Raw genomic sequence first — 22244 nt, 5'->3', positions numbered from 1 at the left:
GTTTTATTAGTTTTTATAGATTTTCCTGCCAGCACTCCGATGATGAATTCAGCCCGGTTGAGAGAGGGAGGTGTTGGTTTTCCTGGGATCCTGGTGGGACCTGCTCTAAGTCGTTTGCGCAGCTTTTAACAGAAGGAATGTGAAGTCTGTGCTCGGAAGCAATGTATGCAGAAATGGATTAGGCCGATTGAGTCGCACAGAGTCACGTTTGAATGGATCTAATCCTAATGAAAGCTGCAGCGCTGCCATCTCTTATCAAAGGTCGACGCTGCCTTTGTCAGGTTTCCTCTTTTAAAACCTCCAGTAGGATAACAGGAAGTTATCTTAATTAATGGACATGAGCTGTGTGTGGAAGTGACTGATAATTATCCAGACAATTAACATCAGAGACTGCCCTAGACTTTCAAGATGAGGAAGTATGAGGATTACATAGAGTACCTGAAGCTCTTTAACAGAATTGATGTATAACTTGTTCTTCGTTGAGCAAGTTAAGACAGTTTGCTGGTGTCTCTTCTGTCTTGTGTGTGTCTTTTCTACATCTACAGCTGTCAAAAGTCCATTCAGGTATGTGAAAGATTTGTGATAACTAAAGGTGAGGCACCATGACAATCGAACTTCAGTGTTTTCCTTTCACAAACACCCAGCACAGCATGGAGATGCTCAAACAATCAGCCTTCCACTGTACTTTTCTTTCTCAATTTGTCAATTTGAAATCATCCTCAAAGTAAAATTTTATCTGACCTCTTCAGAAACTAGATTAAAGAGGCTCGCAAACATCTTTCAAACGTGTCGCAGACAGACTGGAAATCTGGTCGAACTACTAGAAGGAGTAATATCAAGTGCTTCGGACTCTGATTGGTTTCAGACGGAAACAACGGAATGGTTTCCTCTAATACAATATTCTCAGGCAGTAAATGTCTCCATCCAGCCACTGTGGAGACTAATCTCATACACTGTTTCGAGGCAGTCAGGGTCAGCTCCTCTGTTCTGCAGCGTTTGTGCCTCAATCCGTGACACATGTCAATAAAGCTGAGGCGCCCTGTTTGCTTTAAACATCCTGCAGTACCTTGAGAGGCTCATTCTGATCCTGAATGCAGGTCAAGCTGAGAAAGTGGAGCCCACATGTCTCTTGGCAATGAACTGAAGGCCCAGAGCACTCCAGAGTCTCCACTGGAGCATGTCTCCTGTCTCGGAGTGGGTGGCACGCAGCGCCGTTGCCAGCTTCGCCAGTGCTCCTTCCTGACTGTAAGGCAATTACAGAGATAAGACTCTGGACAGTGAGGGAACATGCCTGCTTTTCAGAGAGGCTGCTATCAAGATGGAGCGGAGCAGCAGCCCTGGGACTGCGTTATTTCCACCTCAATTGTATACATTTTAGCCCAGGACTCTGGCATGTCAGAGCCCATCCCCGGGCCTTGTTAGTATTCACAGTTTGTCCCTGGATGTTATTCTGTCTGGCTTGGAGTGGAGGATGGGTTGAAGGAAAGTTTCCATACAGAATTTGCACAAATCTTTTCAGAAATTTAGCAAAAGAAGATGTGATTTTTCCATTACTGTTATGCAAACAGTATGAGCTGGACACACAGAGAACAATTAATGACATGCATTCTCCTGTCATGTGCCATTAAACTGCTGCAGAAGAAGAGGGTCGTGTGGAGTTAACACCATGTTGATGAAACTGAAAACCTGTTTGTCTTGTATTTTAACTGACTGTCCTAAAGGAAAACTTAAACACCCTTTGACCCCGGACTAAAGAGACTTGAAAACCTGTTGAACTGAATGCAAAACATATTATATGATAACAACTGACACACACTGTTCGGGGATCATCAACAGTGTTCTGTGTTTGTAGCTCATCTTTTTTGAAAGAAAGCCATTAACGTACATTACAAATACTCTTTATCTAATCTATTTCCGATATTTAAAGATTAAAGACTGGCACACTATTTCATTGGAAACAAAGCCTCACACTTCACGCTGAGCCTCACGTTGACTTGCGTCAATATGACAGTAACTCCACCTAGTCTTCTGCTACTCTCTGCTGATGGTGTGAACCAACAGCTGTGCACACATTGTGGAATAGCGTTGTATTCTTTTGATTGCTCATCTCACAAAAAATGTGACCCTCTCTCATTGCTTTACTGTCATGCTCCATTGTGTGCGGTGTGAAAGCCACTACGACTGTTTGAGGAACGGTATTGACACACCACAATTTTTATGTGCTGCCTTGCACAGGAATAGCCTTGTGCGGCCTTGCATTTACCCACAGACAGCAGGCACAGAAGACCCTTGTTGGATCAAAACAAGTCGATCTGGCCTGGGTTGCTGCTTAGCAGGAGGCAAATGGGACTCTGTTCAACAGCCGTCTGTGATACTCTGGCTTGACATGTCCCCCTGATGTAGCTAATCAACCTCCACAGTGGTGTTTCATCTCTGGGCCGGACCATCGCGTGGGGATGTAATCTCCTCCTACTCACGCACACAAAAACAGCCCATTACAGAAGTAATGGATGGTCAGGTGGTAACTTGCAGCTGTGTAACTGGCTACGATATATTTCACCATCCCTTGTAAGTAATTCAACTTGTCAAAGTCCCCTCAATCTCGGCTGCACTGCCAGTGACACCTGGCTGATTTGCAGTGTTCAGTCTCTGTGACACAGCTGCCTTTTTCAGTAAGCAGGGACCTGTGCCTTCACAGCTCAGGGCGTCCTCACTGCTTTGTCTCTTTCAGCTATCGATCCGGTTGCAACTCTGTTTGCTAGTCACAGTGAAAGATGAGATCCAAGGTGTTAATGTCAACAAAGGAAAGGGACATGATAGAATTTCATACGCTCATTGCGTCATTAGTCCCTGACCTTTATTTTCATTTCTACATATTCTACATGTCCAGAGGAGGAGTTCAAGGATTCTTTTTGTAATCTGCAAACAATCACCACACATTTACCATTTTTATACTAAAAACATCACATGGGCCTCATTCTTGGATTTAGAGCAGAGTCTGTGGTCTCCATTATGTTATGGAGGGCCTGCTTACTTCCTCAGCGTGCAGATCAATACTAATATAGTACACACATACACATGAACCCACTGAGGGCTAATAAGTCACTGAGATATGCTGTCAGCTCCTGCATGCTGTCAAACACCAGCGTGAATGGTGACACTCATCACCGTGCAGGCTAATGTAAATTACACAGCAGAATTATTATAATAATTATTTAAAGTGGAAATACTTGGGTTCAAGCCCTGCAGATGTTTTGTGTCTGTTTACTGTTATTATAGTTAGTATCATTATTAATAGTTTTCCCTCTACAACAGTTTTAAGCTGGAATGAACTACAGAGACATTATTACTTGGCCTATTAACTGAAAATGGTTTCAATTGGCGACATGGCTCTGCAATTCATGTCCAAAAAGACATGCTCTGTCTGGACCGTAAAAGTCCACCATGATTGAAATTTCGTAATTTTTGTCACTATTTCTGACTGTGACAAAAATGTCCGTCATAGAGCTTTTTGATTTCTTGTTTTTGTTTTCAAGATATTGACTATTTAATACTGGACGATTCTAGTAAATCTTTGTAGATATTTTCTGTCTGTGTCGGAACAAAGCTTCCTAAAGCTAGAGTCCGCCAGTATAATTTCCAGCAGCAGGAGTTTACAAGCAATGTAATTATATACATAGTAAAGAGAGTTTACACAGAGGCTGTTATTAATGAAGTAATATCATGGTGGGTTACACACACATTGTTTCTTGTGAATCCCTCGTAAATGTGAAGGTATTTTGAATCCAGCAAAGGGATGACCGACTCCTCTGCCAACAATAAAAACGTACAACTGCCTGTCTTACCTCCTTTTAGATATTTTAACATTATTACATCATAACTTTAATGTTCAGGCCTAAGTTGCTATAGTAATCATTGTTATGCCTCTGTGCCCGGAACAGCTCTTGGCCGGAGGCATTATGTTGCCCAGTACTTTTGTCCGCTCATCCTTCCCTTTTTAACAAGATAAGTCAAAAATGGCTGCAGGGAACTTATTCCATGTTACACAAATGTTCACTTGGACACAAAGATCCCTTTTTAAGCTTCAACAGCGATACAGGAACATGATGAGTCTGTTTTTAGGCCGACCAGACACAACCTTTCATATACGTGATGTTGCGATTGTGGAGAGGAAGTTTTTCTCACAAACACATCCTGAGCTGACCTGCCTATGCGGTGGTCTGACGTTGACTGAGCCTCCTCAGGACTTTCCCCTCAATGCAAACCGGCACACAACCAGCATGCACAGACATGCCTTTCCACTGTGTGTGTGTCTTTGTACATACTTTCATTTGTGTGAGGAATCCGTCACAGCAAACCCACATTATGTATAAGTGTGAGTTCTGTAGCTCATGTTCTGTTATTGCACATTTGTTTGTCTGCTTTGTTGCTGCAGTGTTGTACACTGACACGAAGAGTGAGAGCAAACTGCAGCATAACAGGAATGAAACGAGATTCAGCTCCTAAGGAATCAACTGTGAAACCGTTTGAATCAATAAAATCAAAAGTGAGCTGAGGTCAGTCGGGGGAAAAACACACATATCTCAGTTTCACCCACTCGTCTTCACCCACACACACACTTTCCTCACTTCCCCCCACAGGCAGGCTCATCGCTCTCGATGTTGCGGCTGATTAAGGGGCAGGGGTGGGATTTGGAGGAACATCTGGGGCAGACACACCATTGGTCGGGACACGTGCGCCCCGCTTTTTTCCACCACCTCTCTTTGTCTTTATCTTAATTTACATTTGTCCTCCCACCTTGATTCTATAAAGTGAATGTTTTGCGCGGACTCCACCGATTATGTAATTTTTAGAAATACTGTGAAATTTTCAGGGGTTGTGTTATCCTCAGAAAAAGGAAATACAGATTTTCAGCACCCCCCTCTCTTCTGGATACTGTGCTGCTCTGCTTCTCTGTGTATGCAGCACTCTGTCTCCTCTTTTCTCTGTATCCTCTTTCCTCCATTGTCTCCTCTTTCGCTGTGCCAGTATTGGTCTAGTGAAGCCAAAGCCCTGGTCCATTAGGAATACAATCTGCTCTGCTTACTGCTACCAAAAATCAGCCATTTCCCTGGGCACTTTTTAAAAATAATAATCCACATGCAAACAGCCTTACGTATGCACACAAACATCAACTGCACCTCCAGCCTGCACGCTACGTTTCCTCAGAGAACATTTTTCTTCAGGAAAAAGCAGCAAATCAGAAGATAGAGCAGCACATGAAAACACCCACACTGGAACTGAGGGTATAATGTAAAAATGGATTTGCACCCAGTGACTAACAAGTGTATAATTGTACTGTTGTTCATAGACGTGTTTTAATCCTACAGAAAAATAAAAACAGATCTTTTTTTGGTTCCTCTTTATGCAGCTCTGTGGCTTGGAAGCTGCTTCTCTAATGACAACATAGAATATTTTCAGCTCCACTGCAGTGCTTGCCAGTTACACTAAAGCCTCCACTCACTTCACTTTTTGGAAGTGCATATTTCCAGCAGCTAACCAAAGATGTTTCCTTCAAGGAAGCTGTTGGCAGGAAATGGAGCATTTGTATAAAACCTGTATGAGGCTATATGCAGTTTGATTTTAAGTCAATGCATCTCCTCACAATAAGTTCACAGCCAAGGAAGCCCAGTACGTTTCACAGCTTAAGCCCACAACTATCCAGCATTTGTCCGAATCAAACAGTGGAACATTAGTCATAGCTCTGCAACGATGAGAGCTAATTGAGATTTTCCGGCCGCCTTCTGTCCTTGCCCTGCTCTCTGTGGCAAAATCCAAATCTCGCTCTTGGATATTTTTGGGAGAGAGGAGTGGGCTGATCAGATTGCTCTAGCACAAAAGAGGGATTGATTACAGCCAGACGTTGCGCTCTTCGCAACAGAAGAAGGGAGAGAAAGAGGAAACTCTGTGGGCCAGAGAGCAGGGTTACATGGGGGGAAATCTGGATCAGTTTTTTTTTTTTGCCTCCGGGCCTTTGCTGTGGAACACTTGTGTGGACCAGAGGCGATGCAATGCATGTGTTTTGACCGGCTCCAAACACGTGTCCTATGCAGTGGGAAGCCCCGCTGGTGTTTTTGTTGCTCCTCTGTGTGCCTTCAGGTGGCAGGCTCCTCTAGATGTTTTCCATTTGGTTTCAGGGTAATTTAAGGTTTGGAGGTTTCATCTGAAATGTACATTAAATCCGCACCATGTGCTCTAACAGTTGGTTATAGATACAGTGCTCTGTATGCTATTTTAATCAGGGCTGAATTGAGACATTGACCAATATCTCTGCTAACATATGTCATACTATTTCCTGCTCTCCTCATGAGCGGTGTTCATGCTCCACTCCCAAATGGGATAAAAGCAACAAGTTTTTTTAGGGCATGTGCAGAACCACCAACAAAACACAACTAATATAACTTCCAGAGACTTGTATCACATTACATTAGATTTTCAAGCTGTCCATGCATTATTCCCTGATTTATAAAAATGTAAAAAACGCCCAAGCGATGGTCAAGAAAGAGATAAAACATTCCTGGATCCCCTTTCTTGTCCCATGTCCCACCTCTCCACCAAGTTTCATGGAAATCTGTTTTGTAATTTTTGCATAATCCTGCTGACGATTAAACCAACAGACCAACTAACCAAAACGTCATCAATACATGCATGACAGCTCAACAACTAGCCAATCAGATCACTGGAAGAATGCAGGGATTCCTCCACAAGGATCCAGTCAAGACCCGACTTTCTAATAAACAGAGGAGAGCCAAAGAGATCTATTAATTCAAAAGTAAAATAATTATGACAGAGAGAGGAGACATTTACCACATGGGCTGGAAGTAATTATTCATTATCAATTAATCAATCAATTGTTTTATCAAATCATGCAAAATGCCAGCTATGATTTTCCACTGACATTTTTAAATGTCTCATTTTGTTCCATAACCCTCAGTTTTTCATTGAGGCCAGAAAAAGCCCCACATCCTGAAATTGAGATTATATATATATTTTTTAAATGTATGATATTATTCATGTGAACAACACAGCCAACAATGTGATTATAGTTCACATCATGACAGCTACATATTGTTTCAACCTTTTACACTACATTGACACACTCAGTTGTAAATGCAACGTTCAGACAGTCTGACTGTTTCTCTCTACGCTTTGGCCTAGGCAACAGATTTTCTTAAAATTGAAGTGTTTATGCTCGTAAAAGTAATAAAAAGAGTAACAAACAAAACACAAATACCGAAATGTCACTTTAAAATATACACTTTTTCCATACTCCCTGCTGAAATGGCAGAGAAAACCCCACGTAATAAATACCATTAGGGGTGTCCTAATTGTTTTGATCCCATTCCAAGTCCTTTGGCTTTGGCTATCTGCCGACTCTGAGTCCGACCTGCTTCTTATATTTACCTAAAAGTTTATTGAAAATCTATCTGACACTGAAAAAACAGCTGCCGGCAACTTAATTTGGCAAATCGTATTTTTCATCACTTGCTTGATCTAAATGCTGATGGTTCTGGTCCAACACTATTAAGTTGTTAAGCTTAAAGTATTCATATGATAAAAATGAAAGAGCTAGTGTTTTCTCAACCTTGGTGCCAGAGTCAGATGAAACGATGGAGACAAATCATTTTTCACTTGAATTTTCATTCTTGTATGTCATCGTAGAGCCTGTAGCATTTGGCCTCATTTCTGGATAGTGGGTTGAAGCAGAAACACGTCGTCCAATTTTAAACTGTCTATGGTCTGGCGACTGTATAGATTATTTGATTTGCCAGTGTTTGACCCAGTGAGGCTAGGTAAAGGCCCATCTTCTCTCCATCTCTAGCTGAAAGGACAACCTCCATCAGCCAGCCTGCCTTTTGTCTAATGGATGAGCTGCTGCTGAGATGAATGCAAACTCACACACCGTTACCTCTGCATCGTCTTGCAAAGTGCATTTAAAATTAGTGCTTCTCAACCAGTGGATCAGAGAACACACAGACGGGGAAAGCTGCACTTTCACCCTCTCAGGTTTTTTCCTCGGCTGAATCACCGTAGTGATTATTGGTACATCATTAATTTCAACGTCGTCATCACCTATGTGAGCTGCGTCCGACCATGTGTCCGACGCCGGCGTCTTGTCAATTCAGTGGTAGTGGTCTTTCCTTTTGCCACTGTAATATTATTATTGTATTAATACCAGCATCAGAAAAATCATGAGGTCCGAACCGAACAAGGGAGACATGAAAGTGTCCAGTGCCTGTAAATGAAATCAGTGAAAGCAAAAAAGAAAGTCAGAAGATCACAAGAGAGAAAGAGAGAGAGAGAGAGACTAACAGAAACCAGATGTAGCATAAACCAGATGTGCTCAATCCAATTCTGGAGTTGTTGAAGGTGGGATTACCTCATAGAGTTGGACAAATGCACCCGAGAAGGAAAAGGAAAAATAACCCTGTGGTGTAACATCACATTGTCGTTCAGAGACGCTGCTATTTTAAGGGCTATCAGAGAGCTAGCAGCTTGCTAATGGTGACCTCAGTGCTGTGAGGCCATTGAACATCTTACACATCTTTGAGTGATCTCATCTGTTTCCTGCTTCTACTTCTCTGTACATGCATTCTTACGCCTGTTACAAGATGATTCTCAAAACTTAACAGATTTTAAAAAACACGGGGCGACCACAGACATAACAACAGGTGTAACCAATTCTTCAGTTTTTAAGCGTGAGAACGCTTGCAGTTGAAATAAATGGTTTGTGAGAGGCTTGGAAAGTCATCAAATGTGACTCCAGAATAAAAACAAACAGGGAGGCGGGTTGCTGGTGTCGTCAGCTGGATAGCACTTGTTTTTGCAATGTTTTGTCCTAAAGTGTGTTATTGAAAAAATTCTGGATGAAGTCATGACTGAGAAAATAGAATTAACATAACTTGTTGCAGCACATGAACAGCGTTGCAACAGTTCAGCTAAAGTTTAGAAGTGTTTCGGTAACACCAGTTTGGTGAGACTGGAAATCTGCACAATCATCGTGTGAGGCAATATATAAGTCTTTTCTAAAGCATTGTTTTTACTTCTATATTCTGCTTGTGCTTCTCTATTTCTTTAACTCCTTGTGGTGCTGTTTTGCTTATTTCTGTTACAGATCAACCACTTCCTCTGCCTATTTGCAGCTATTTGAATAAGGGCTGTCAATGTTGTGCTATCTTATTCCATTTACCCGCCTTTTCTTTGTATCCTGTGTTTGCGAAAGCAAGGTGTGATTTGGTTTATCACCCCTCATCACTCTCGTCAGTTTCATTCCGTCTGTCAGAGAGCACATAAGGCTCCTGCTCAGTTTGCTTAAGGTTTGAAATGAATTCTTCTGGTCAGTTAACGCTCTTCTGATGCTCCTGAACACTCGGCCGGGGTGTGTTGCTTCAACCATGTGCAGTAATGCATGTTACCGGACAGTGAAAGTAATCAAGCTTTTCTATTGTGACGAATCATTTTCTCTGTTTGCTACGTTGGAGGTGAAGGATGAGGAATTGGCTCCCTTTGAATTAACAGCACCTCTCCTGTGTTTGATTATGAAAGGAGCTATATTTAGTTGGTCCTTGGCAGCAGCTTCTTCTGCTTGATTAAAGCTCCAAGATTTGCCTCGTGGCTTTGGTACTCGCTGGCTGAGTGACAGAGTGAATGACAGGCTGCCCAGTTGCTTGTTTGTTGTTTGTTTGTTTGTTTGTTTGGTTGGTTGGTGAACTAACTGGATGACTGAGCATCTGAAGGATGAGAGAGCAGCAACACGCTCATCGCTTTTGTACACGGCTCAAAACAGTCATTTAAATAAACATACAACTTTGAATAAACAGTCCCCATAGTTTGATGAAACAGAAACAAGATGTGACGACAGATTTGTTTAAAAAAACTCTCAATTGCATAACATGGATGTGAAAGAATTCTACAAAGGGCAGATATGCCTCTAGAGAAAAGATACCAGTGAAATTCGGTGGAACCACATGACACCCATAAAAGGAGCAGGACTTTTTTTTTAAATTGTGTGATACATCTTTTGTTGACATGTTCACTAATTTCTGTGGGAATGATTCATGGATCCTGCTAAAAATACAGGCGTGTTTTGGGGACTGATATCTATTCTAGAATCTAGTGGTTTTAAATCTGTGTTCATTTGCTTTGACTTAGTTTGTCTATTTATCAACCTATCATTTTTCTGCAATGGGGATTGTAATTTCATGATCTGCATTATTTTGTTGGCTTAGATTTGAGGCTTGATTGAATTTTAGGGGACTGTTGGGTCTTGGTGGTGGTATTTTTTTTGTAGTTATGATTTGTCTTATGGGCCATATACCCTTGAAATACATTTTGTCATATTGAATGATCAAAGTAAGTAAATCATGTCTGTATATTAGGATTTAATGGCATTTGGCAGAATTTCATCTTCAACTAAGAGTCAAGGCTAAGAGTTATGGAGGACCTTAATTGAACGGTGTGGGTCTCAGCCACTACTGCAGCTCAGAAGTGCTGACCGCATGGATAATTGGGACAAACCAAGGGGACAAAACAACTACTTCTCGTTGTTTCTGGGACATCGCGTTGACCTCTCTCTCCAGCGCCCCTCTTGGAAGACGTGGGTCATAGTTTGAAAACTTCTCCTTTCGACTGTACACAAATATAATAACTGAACTCTGTATCTTCAATTATTTGTTTACTCGCACAATCAAACATTGATTAACTATTGTGTTGCCTGTTAACAGCGTTGTTGCATTGTAGCTCAAACCCTGATATAGCCACACAGTCTCTCCTCCCTTCTGAGATGGCGACTGAAGCAGTGAATAACCTGTGTTGGTAGCATTCAATCTAACTGGTGATGTATTTACTTGTAGTTCTCTGTGGCAGGTCATCACCTCTCTTTTTTCCCTCTTTCCTTCCGGCTTCGCACCGAGGCAGCGAACCAGAGGTTGTGGGTGAAATATATTTTTAACTCAAATCTAGGTGATAAGAGCACTGGACATGATGCTGCACCCTCCACCCACCCAGCATGACCTAGCGCTGCGGCCGCTGATTAGCTTCATACACACAACTCCCTCAACACACACACACAAAAACACACACACACACACCCACCCACCCTCCTAAAACACTACCCACAAACTCATTACATCAGTCTGCCATTTCCCTCAAAGCTTTTATCTATTCGCTGCACAGTCTACTGCGATGCATTATTTATATTCAAGATATAAAGGTCAGTGGTGATGACGTTAACGTCTCTGAACAGGGTATCAGAAAGGTGATTATATGGAGCGGAAGCTGACGGCAAGCCTTGAATGTTAATCCTACAGTGATGTTGTTTTCCTGGGATATTCAAAGCCGTGTGGATAAGATATCAGAGGGACTCCCTCCTCCGCTGCAGTTCTACGATTTGTTTTTGTAAAAAGTTTACATTTCATGAAAAACTCTGTCTTAAATGCGCCTCGATCTGTGTTTGCATCACTGTGGACTCATGGACCCAGCTCTCAGCTCTTTGTGGATTTTGTCGCAGTTAAGTCAAAGGCTCTCCTCCTGACTGACAGTCATCCCTAACCTCAGAGTAAAGGGCAGTCTTCAGCTGTCAGTCCAAAGGCTCACAGAGATGATGCAGCTGACCTGAAGTGCTTAGATTCTACCGCAAACTTAAGCAGATTTCAGACATGAATGCCTTGAGAATTGGCTCTGAACATTTTCTGGAGTTTGCCGTTCACAGATGAAGACTCCGGCAGGAGATTGTTGGGGTCAGACGTGTTCACAACAGCAGAATATGTTTGTTAAGGTTTTAACCTGATTATGGTGCTAGATAAAAGGTGTACTGTGTATATAAAATATCATGGCAATTCCAATAGTTAGCAAGTTCACTCAAAGCTTGTATGGTGTCACCTACAGGTCTTAAGAGATGCCGTGGAGCCTTCAGTATCTTGTCTTGTCTTTGCTTGTATGTGTCCTTGTTATTATTCAGGAGGAAACATGAGGAAGTAAACCAAACCCAAAGGAACAAAATGTTGAGTCATTAAGGAAATGTTGTCACCTTTGCTTTACAAAAACAACCTAAAAATGCCTGCTTATGGTCTTGGCTCGGGGACGGCAATTATTTCTATGACCTGCTTTTCCTTCCTATTAGAACTCCTCAGACCCCGGAGGGGGGAGGGCATTGTGAGCCGCAGGACAGATGCACTTATTCCTGAAATGTTAAAGTTTTGTCTCCAGTGTGAGAATAATATGTCCTGTTAAAGCTACAGACAGTGGAAGACTTTTTGGAGCTGACCATCATGACCTTATTGATTTTCTCCTCCCTTCTCTCCCTCTTCCTTCAGACCTCCTAAATGGAGCCCAGGAGAAGTGTGAGCTGCCGTCCTTGGATGGTTTCCCTCACTGCGAGGGCAAAATCAAGGTGAATCACACACACAAACACTCAAACAAAAACAGCCTCTCCATCTCAGTGTCTGTCTTTCACGCTTTTTTATGACTCTGAGTAGGTTGTTAGAGAAAGTAAATAAAAGAGGAATTCGGCATGGAGGATGAAAACACAAAAAGAACCAATGGCATCTTATGTACAGTCCACACCCACAGTGTTTGACTGACAAATTACCTGCTGGGAAATGTAGAAGAATTCCCCTTTAGTATTTAACAACATTTACACCACAGTGTAAAAGCATCAGCAGTGAGGCCTCCGTTCAGTTAATATAACGTGTTGATTTGATATGCAGGAGTTTTAAAGGCAGTAAGTTATAAGTTATGATTTGCTTGTTAAAAATTGTAAAAATCCATCTATAAAGTGGAAGTGTGCACTTTTTGATAGATGAATTAAAACACTTCTCTTCGATTCAATTCATGAGCAATAAAACACACTGAGCTCACTTAATTCACTCAGGGACTTCTGGTAGATCACTGTGAAATAGACATTGTTTACTCAGCTGGTTGACTCCGTTATGGATTTATCATCACTATCCCATGTCACCCGTGGGTAAAGTGGCACCTTTTTGCAAATGATTTTATGACTAGTCTGCTTTATAACCTTTCAAGTTAACAATCATGATGAATTATACACTACTGCAGACAGTGTTCTAGTGATTGTAATCATAGCAACACTGGCAGGAAAAGCATGAGCCAATGCTCATGTGCACACATGTGTTGTTTTGCCAGTATGTGCATCCATCATTTCTAATTCAGACAACAAACTAAATATCTTTTAATTTCTCTTAAATTGATTCTACTTCTTATTGAAAATACAGGATTAATCAAAACAATATTAGTTAGAAGACCTTTGCGATAATAATACAAACTCTCATTTTCCATCCATACAGCCCTGATGTGCGTGTGTGGGCTGCAAGACCAAATGTCACATAGGTTTAATTTCAGTTTTAGGGACAATGTGGCCTTAGTGAGCCAACGGAGACACAGGTGCATGCTCACAAACAACACACACAGATGTACACACAACTTCATCCAATGTCTCCGATATTCTGTGTGTGTGTGTGTCTCCCTGGAGCTGATACGACCATATCATACACACCATCTGCTCAGCCAGTCCCAGTCCTGCACTGATACTGTCAGCATTTCCAGCTGGGTGCCACACGATGCCAAACACACACACATACACACAACTGCAGAACCTGTTTTTGCTTGCACTATCCCACAGTCAATTCACTGTTCTGGTTTTTCCGAAGCAGTTACACCATCACCCCTCACTCTGCAACTTCTGACAAATCCATTTTCTCAGGTTATAGAGTTCTTGTGTTGTCATTTCAACAGAAATACTACAATCTTCATGCCGTCATCATCCAACTGAGTCTCATCCAAGCCCATCTGCCAAGTCCCTTCTCGATAACAGCTTGCAATACTCAATTTTTACATTTCCCTGTGCGCTGCTCCTTTTGGGTTACTGTCAGTCAGCATGCACGATGTACTCAAGTCTATGAATAAGGCAGGATACCTGTCACTCTGCATCTTAGCTGATAGCCTTTTCTCTTTGCATGTATACTAGAATGTCAGTCATGGCACAGACACGTGGCAGCCAGGGATCAAATCAGAAGAGAGAGGAATATTTTCTTTTCAAATGTTCAAACCTCTTCAATCGAAGGCCATTTCTACATTGATTTATTTCCTCACATGCACACGAGAGCTGCCCCAGAACAACCTCACTTTGTCTCAACTGTCTCTTATTTTCACAACCTAAATTTTCCATTGGAAGCCAGTGAGTCTCGTCTCCTAACTGTACAGCCTAGATTATTTCCACAAGGTTGGTGAAAACTGGTTAGGTGGCTGGTGGTATGGATGAAGTGTGCATTGTGTATTCTCTCATCACAACCTGCCCACACACCATCACACAAGCTGCCTTTTCTCTTCAGAAAAGAATGCTGTTTTTTTTTTTGCTATTGAAACACTGTGGGCTCACCTACTTCCCCTGATATTAAAGCTTGACTGTGCAGGGTTCAGACTTTGATCTTGCCTTTTCCTCCTCTTCCTCAGTGGATGAAGGAGATGTGGCGCTCAGACTCCTGCTATTCCAACTACGGCGTGGATGGATCCACCTGCTCCTACTTCATCTATCTCAGTGAGGTGAGTCCTGTGTGTTCATTGTAACCAAACTTATTTATTTAACAAACGATATTCTGGAACCTCACTCACTGTGAGTTAGTTTGATCCAGAGGTGCAGGTAGTTTTTACAGGATCAATGTTTGCACCACACTGCTCTTGGCACAATATGGTTTCTCAACAAATTTGGCAGATCACACCTAGTTTTAAATGAACTTCTATTTTTCAAAATCAGAAATCTTCAGAGTTTTTAAGTATCCTTAGGTAAACTGAGGATAAGGAAGAGTGTTATGGAAAAATCATAGCTGGAGCTGCAGGAAAGACAGAGAAAATGCATGACAAGTCTTAACATAAAGAATAACACACATTTGGTGCTGTAGTAATTATCTACATGAAATAAATAACTGCCATGTAGTGTGAAATAAATGTAATAGGAACTCATGCATTTAACATTTTACTAATTTACACCTTATTATTCCGTACAAAAGATGCAATTAGTATATCCTCCGCAGAAAAACCGATGTAACACAAAGTGCCCTCACAATGTTCCTGTAACCTGAGAACGATCGCATAAGACGGAAGTGCTAAAAATAAGAGGAGAGGGAGAGAGGATTTCATTTTTCATGAGAGCAAATTAGAGCTGGTAGGAGACGACAGTGAAGGAGAAAGAGGAGATGATTGGGTGGGTGGAGATGATGGGTTGGTGTGAGGTACTTCTTGAAGAGATGACATTTAAGCCTACGAGGCAGGACTCCGAGACGACTCTGTCTCTACATATCCTCGGCAAACAGGAAAAAGCAGCCAGATCTTACATTATTGACGAGCATTTACATATAGAAGCTTGTGGGGACACTTTGAGATGCTCAATTTTGCATGATTTCTCTGTGGCATGCCACGGCTGGATATTCATGTCTTTAATTCTAATTGAAATCTGATTTCGAAATTGATCAAATTGGGGGGAAAGGGGTTTTAATATTTGCTTCTCATCTTGTTTTTAATGGCTTCCATTCATCCCTGAAATGCAGCTAAAATTCAATCGGGTAATGGAAATTACCCCCATCACCTTCTGAATACAAACCTTACTGTTTTCAAAGCTGGCTCTTTAAATGCTCATATCCTCAGCTCTGCTTCAATAAGATGCAACTGTTCCTTTGTAGATCATAGTCACCATTACTATTCTGTTTGATACACAGTCGATTCTACAGTGTCTCTTTCACAGCAAACATGTTGTTTCATCGAGTGTTTGTCAAGTTTTTTCGGCGGCAAGCTCGTCCTTGTCGTTTTAGAAATGTTTGCTAATGGAAGAAAACCCAAGAAAAAATAAGATTTCAAGTCTGGAAAAGGTCAGCGGCCTGTTATGAATATTGTATACGAGCTGAAAGCATTGCAGCCACGTAAAAAAGGAGCAGAGAAAGCTCAGCCTGCTCCATGTGGAAATAAAAATAAGATGGACAACAGCAAAATCCATTAGGAGGAGAAACCTTCTTCTTCCTGTTCCATGCACGCAGGGAACAAACAGATTTTTTCTGCTATAACTTACAGTTGAAATTCAGAACAGATGCATCTCTATCTCTGTGTGTCTCAGCATCCACCGCTGCTCATGTGATCACACAGTTGCCACGGCAACATGCATGCATTTCCATAGAGAAACAGCTGTGATGGGTGTTTGAATCCATCGTGGCTCGTCTGCTAAGAACACAGACACTCGAGCTCAAACACACACCATGTATAATTCATACTTGTAGACCACCGCATTAACCTTGCAGAGGGGCAAACCAGGGAGAGCAACATATCATGATGGATGTCAACAGTGGAAGGTCAGGGCTCAAGTAGCGCTCTGTGTGTGTGTGTGTGTGTGTGTGTGTGTGTGTGTGTGTGTGTGTGTGTGTGTGTGTGTGTGTGTGTGTGTGTGTGTGTGTGTGTGTGTGTGTGTTGTGGATTGGGCAGGAGAATACACACACCTAGCTTGTATCCTGCAGCCTCTACAGAACAGTTTTTACTCTTTAGTTGCTGAGATTGGAAAAACTTTTTATGGGGGTGCTTGATTTCACAGTTATTACAGTTATTTACATAGAATTTGTGAAGGAGTTGGGTTGGGGCTTCGACCTCGCTGGACGGCAGAAGAGTTCATAGTTGTATCGAATGAGCCACCACTGTGGAGAAAGGAAACAACATTGTTTAAATGTGCTGACAACAGACAGCCTCTCTAGTTAAACATTCATCGTGTTACACGCAGTTGTGCACATGATAGGTGATATAAAAGGCTTGAGAGACCTTGTGACTTGTGCACTTAAGATGGAGTATCAATATCTTATCATTTGATTATGTGCTCTCAAGTGCCCGCCTCTTTGTCGAGCTGTGTTCTTGTGATTAATAGGTGGTCAAACATTGTGTTTTGTTCTGTTTAACAGGTGGAGAACTGGTGTCCTCGTCTGCCCTGGAGGACGAAGATCCTGAATGAAGAAATCGACAGGAGGGGACAGGTGAGAAATAAAAAGCCTTTTTAAGAGCTCTCATCACGAGATGCTGCTTGTACCAAGACAGCTAATGGCCTATTCACAATACTATTAAATGCCCACATGTTGAGTCATTACCAAAACAATTACCGTCTCTAACTACTTCCTGTTGCTATGGTTTGTCCAGATTAACCCTTAGCCCCAAATATACCAAACAGCAAGTTTGAGAGTTAAACCACTGTGTATCTGATTGTTCTTCTAAAAAGAAGGGTGCAAGTGAACAAACAGGCTGATCAGCAGCAGTAACGTGCTTTGATTGCACAAAAGAGTCAGACAGATCCCGTAGACAAAAAAGCCGGAGTGACGGGACCTTGGGACAAATCTGGAATAATGATCTTCAATCCCTGCCAATGCTCTCTCAAATCCCACTTAAAGGGCTTCTCCGAGGCCGACAGGCTTGTGCACAGTCCACAGCATCAGCGCTCCTCGAATACACACACAGGCTTCTCTCTAGGAAGGGGTGAATCAATATTAAGCACTCTTCATCCCCCCTCCCTCTGGATGCATCAGCAACACAGAGTCCTGCGTGGCGGCGAGATGCCATTTGACGGGCTTTGGAGATTTTAATTCCAGCCCCGGATTTTAATAGGTTCGGTCTGCAGAAGCGATTTCCTGTCGCGATGAGGGATGCTAATGCCCTGCAACAGCCTTGTTTCAGACACCTTCGGAGTCGGTAATGGCTCCGCTCTTTCTCCCGCGCTCGCTCCGTCTTTCTCTCACCGTCTCATTCACTGCTTCTCCTCGGTGAATCCTTGAATTTCTATATCTGAAACAGAGAAATGAAAAGTATTAATATTTTTTCTTAACATCTTTCAGATGAGGTCATATTACAGTAAAGCATGTTTTGTGGCATTTTCTTATTAATATTCATAATAATCTGGCCAGAAGTAACCTCAGTTTCATTTCCTTATTCTCTATCATGGTACTCGCACTTCCAGTTAGTCACATGCTCATAGAAGACAGGAAGGAAATAGTGCAGCATGGTTTTTCCTTTTTTACATCTCACTTATTAAACATTTTGATAAACTGGGCCCAAATATGTCCTATAGCCACCTAAACATCTTTATTTTCACCTCTCCTCACTGAATGCTCAAAGTATTTCTACATCCTCTCACCATACAGTACTCTGCCTTCCTGGATTCAGCATTTTTTACTTTTCAGCTTTCTTCGTTGTCTTGCTCTCAGGGGAGACAGTTTATGACGGTTATTATCACCTCAACAAAACCACTTTAAATCCAGCATCACAAACTGTGTTGGACAAATAGGCCACACAGAAGGTGCAACATTCAACAATCATCTATCTGTAACCCCACTTTCTTTTCTCTCTCTTTTCAAGCCATCTGCCAATCTTAGGTGATTAAATATAAGATTTTGTCAGATTGGATAAAGCTTTCATTCTTAAACATGCACGGTTTAATTTTGAGCAGAGGCTCTTAGTTGCATTAGCTGAGATCTAATCGAATGGTCTCGCTCTAAGAAATTGCCAAACCCGTCGGCAATTTGGAAACGGCAGAAGTCAATATTGCAATTTTAAATGACAGTGGATTAAATTTTAAAGATCGCCTTGGGATGGGAGCAGCTCAACATGAACCGAAGTGTTGGAGATGACACAACAAGTAACGGGTAAACAAGCAGGACGTAGTGTTACAGTCTTTAGCACATTATCTGCTGCACAGATAAACAGATGCACTCTTCATGTGCAGATTTGCCAAAAGGGAAAATAATTTTTTCGGGTTATGGCTTTACTGTAGCACATACACACTCTGTGGTGTCTCTGTGTGTGCAGGCCGAGTTCCGCACCAGTTTCGAGGAGCTGTACCGGGTGATGTCACAACGGGAGGAGTTCCGCTGGATGATGCTGAGGATCAAGCGCATGGCCGAGCCGTGGGTCAGCGCCATCCGCTCGCTGGCCGCCAAGCAGAACCTGGCTAAGCGCCGGAGGAAGAAGGTGGGCATCACGTATGATGATAGAGAAATCAAGTGAAATGGCTCTTGGAAACATTTTGTTGTAATTTTTTTCTCAAATCAATGAATTTATTAGTGCAAGTTCTTTTTTCCTTTGGTTTTATTCAGTTTTTTCTGGGTAGAATCGCTGTTTGTGTCCTTATTAACTGTACAGCTGTTTCTATTGATTGCAAAAAACTATTATTGTTCCAGCCACTAGATAAATGACGTGTCACTTCCACTACGCCAGAGCATTTTTTTCAGAAAAGACCTATTAGGTGCATTTTTCAAAATAATGGATTAAAAGGTTTTTTGTGAGTGTTTGGTTTAAGTAATAAATTGGGTGATGACAGAATACCATATCAAAATATGACAGAGTCTAAAACTAAGCAGCAAACAACACACAGAAACAGTTTGAAGCATTAATGTTTTTCCAAAGCTTGATCGAAATGAAAAATCATAACTGAGTTTATTAAGTTGTTAAGATTAATTGTCTATAATTAGCTTCTGAAAAGTCAGGATAACGTTACCCAGGAACTTTCTGAAAAACAGCTCCCCACAAGACACACACACTTCACACTTATAGTCAGGCTCACTCGAGCTCAGGGTGGGAGAGGCCTGACATGGATATTCCATTGTGTCCCAAGCTGGTAACAGCTCCCAGCTCTGAATAATGTACTCCACACTTTCCACTGGTCTTGTGAATAATTCACGTCACATTCCTGCGATACCATGGTGCTGATTCAAAGCAGCGTCCCCTTTAGTAAGGCAAAAAACGAAGACCCCTCGTCTATCTATCCATATGAATGTGGAATATTACTGGTCCTTCGTTGGCTCTCATTTGAATCTACAAATACTGTAATTAATCAACGAGTGTTTCCCTCCAGATATTTTCCAAGCCAGTTCTTTATTTCAGCAGCTAATCTCTTTTGGATATTAATCCTTACATATTAATCCTAGTGTGCTCTGGGACTGGGGCTGGCTGTCAACAATGAAAAATGCATTGGTCACTTCAAACAAAGCCTGGTATTACTTCCTTCTCCTGCTGTGGAACACTGTGTTCCCCTCAGCTACTGAAAAACCATCCTGCGTGTGTTTGTTATTGTGTGTGTGCGCGTGTGTTGTTCATGTTCTGGTTCGGTTGATTGTTTGTCTCATCTTGAACCGCTTTCACCGTCACCAACCGGCATAAAGATTTCTCTTCTAACACATTACGTTACATTTCATTTATCTGACGCTTTTATCCAGAGCGACTTCCAGTAAGTGCTTTCAACCATGAGGGTTTAACCATAAAACAGGAAGAATCATATAAGTACTTTAGCTTCAAAAAAGCCAAACTACAAAAAATTTGGTGAGTGTCTACGTGTCCCTCGCATTGAGGGAGCAGCAAGCCAATGCACAGTGGACTGAGCCCGATCCTGTCGCATACACAAAACCAGTGCAATGTCTTTGAATGATTTGTCCACCATTTTGCTGGTGTTGCTGTGCCTTTAAACAAAAGAATCCTAAATTTCCCCCCCCCTCCTCTTTTAGATCTTGGTTCACCTGGGCCTCCTGACTAAAGAGTCTGGCTTCAAGATTGCAGAAAACGCCTTCAGCGGCGGCCCACTGGGAGAGCTGGTCCAGTGGAGTGACCTAATCACCACGCTGTACCTGCTGGGCCACGACGTTCGCATCTCAGCCTCCCTGGCCGAGCTCAAAGAGTCAGTACCACACGCCAAATTACTTTTTGCACCTTCAACATGCAAGACAATGATCGGAGACTTTAATCGACTTGAAACACAGAAATAACAGTAGATAAACTACCGTTTACGTTTAATGTGTCTTTGTAGCGTTGCAGCTGGTCGTTCTACAAGTTTGTACAATTTGTGTTTTTAAGTTTTTATCTTATCCCCAGGATCATGCGGAAGGTTATGGGGAACAAGTCCAGTTGCCCGACACAGGGCGACAAGGTGGTCGAGCTCATCTACATCGACATTGTGGGACTGACCCAGTTTAAGAAGACACTGGGACCTTCCTGGGTCCATTACCAGTAAGTTGGTCCATTAAATTTGATTTGATGACCATTAAAAGTTATTTTGAACACACTCTCGTCTTATTCTTAGTTTTGGTTGTGGGATTCTGGTATTCATGTTTTTTGTTTGTTTCCACTAGAGTGTGAGGCTAGAGCTATGACGAGGATTTCATTCTGATCGAACACTTGTACAGTAAAAACCAGTTTGACTTTTGTAAAGGACATTATTTATCAAAGGATAAAACCACTTGCTGCTTGACAGTTGCAAACCCTGCTGAATCAACACAAAGTGCATTTTTTATAATATCATTTATTCAGGCAGGTTTTGCTGAGTGTGCACAGTCCCATTCAAATCCCCCTGCAGTTTCACACCAGGTTCTACTGTTGGCTGAGGCTCAGTTGGGTCTGGTCCGTTGATGGTTTATCACCTCGTGCCTTACTGTCTTTCTCTTGTTTCCTTCATATCGTCACGTCAGCCGCTCAGTGAATCCAGCGATTTTGTACATTTGTTTAACCTTGTGCTTCGGCTGCCAACTGAGCCTCTCTCACTCGGGCAAAGGGCATCAGGTTGATGCTCGACTCGCAGTCGGTGGGACAATGACTCTATTTTCTCCTCATATCATTTCCCAAAAGGCTGAAGGAGCGATTCCTTCACCCGTTGAGTCTATTCTCGCTCTGATTGCTCCTCTGAGGACTGCGAATGAGGCCTTCCTTGTTTGTTTTGAAAAAAGCTCTCATCAGCTCCGTCTGACAGGAAGAGTCTGAGGGGGCACTAATGGCCCCACTGGTTCCTCCTGCTTGTCACCAGGTTTTGTTTGTCTGCGACACAACACCTCAAAGTGCGTCCGCTGCCTTTGTGTCCTGAGGAAATTGATTCAGCCTCGAGCCTAATGTAAGGTCCAGATGCTATTTTCTGAATTATTCCTCCTGCCATCAAAGAGCAGTTATGTTGGAGCACTTTATTCACTACATGTTGTCTAGGAGCCTTGTGAGATAAGACCTAGACGGGAGGTTGCGGCTATTTATTCTATATTCTTTATATATATTCTTTGCTTATTTAACCACAAATTCTTTCCAACGATAAATATGTCATAATTATTCCCTTTGTCATCGTTTATTTTTTGTGTTTGGGGGAAAAAGCAGAGAGCCTGCCAGGCCTTTGTGTGATTAATGTGTTTTGCTATTGACCCAGCCTT

At 42.1% G+C, this 22244-nt stretch overlaps 1 protein-coding gene across 1 annotated transcript in view; it reads left to right on the top strand.

The window, feature by feature from the left end:
• mgat5 (alpha-1,6-mannosylglycoprotein 6-beta-N-acetylglucosaminyltransferase) overlaps window positions 1-22244 on the top strand; it is a 67146-nt gene that overhangs the window by 18045 nt on the left and 26857 nt on the right. The window contains exons 4-9 of the mRNA XM_020103376.2: window positions 12354-12430; window positions 14509-14598; window positions 16986-17057; window positions 18877-19038; window positions 20568-20737; window positions 20932-21066. Coding sequence (XP_019958935.1) covers window positions 12354-12430; window positions 14509-14598; window positions 16986-17057; window positions 18877-19038; window positions 20568-20737; window positions 20932-21066 — 706 coding nt within the window. The remainder of the gene's footprint in view (window positions 1-12353; window positions 12431-14508; window positions 14599-16985; window positions 17058-18876; window positions 19039-20567; window positions 20738-20931; window positions 21067-22244) is intronic.

The sequence above is a fragment of the Paralichthys olivaceus genome, chromosome 24 (assembly GCF_024713975.1).
Source record: "Paralichthys olivaceus isolate ysfri-2021 chromosome 24, ASM2471397v2, whole genome shotgun sequence".
Taxonomy (NCBI): domain Eukaryota; kingdom Metazoa; phylum Chordata; class Actinopteri; order Pleuronectiformes; family Paralichthyidae; genus Paralichthys; species Paralichthys olivaceus.
The sequence above is the reverse complement of the archived record's forward strand: the minus strand, read 5'-3'. Positions and strand labels throughout refer to the sequence as shown.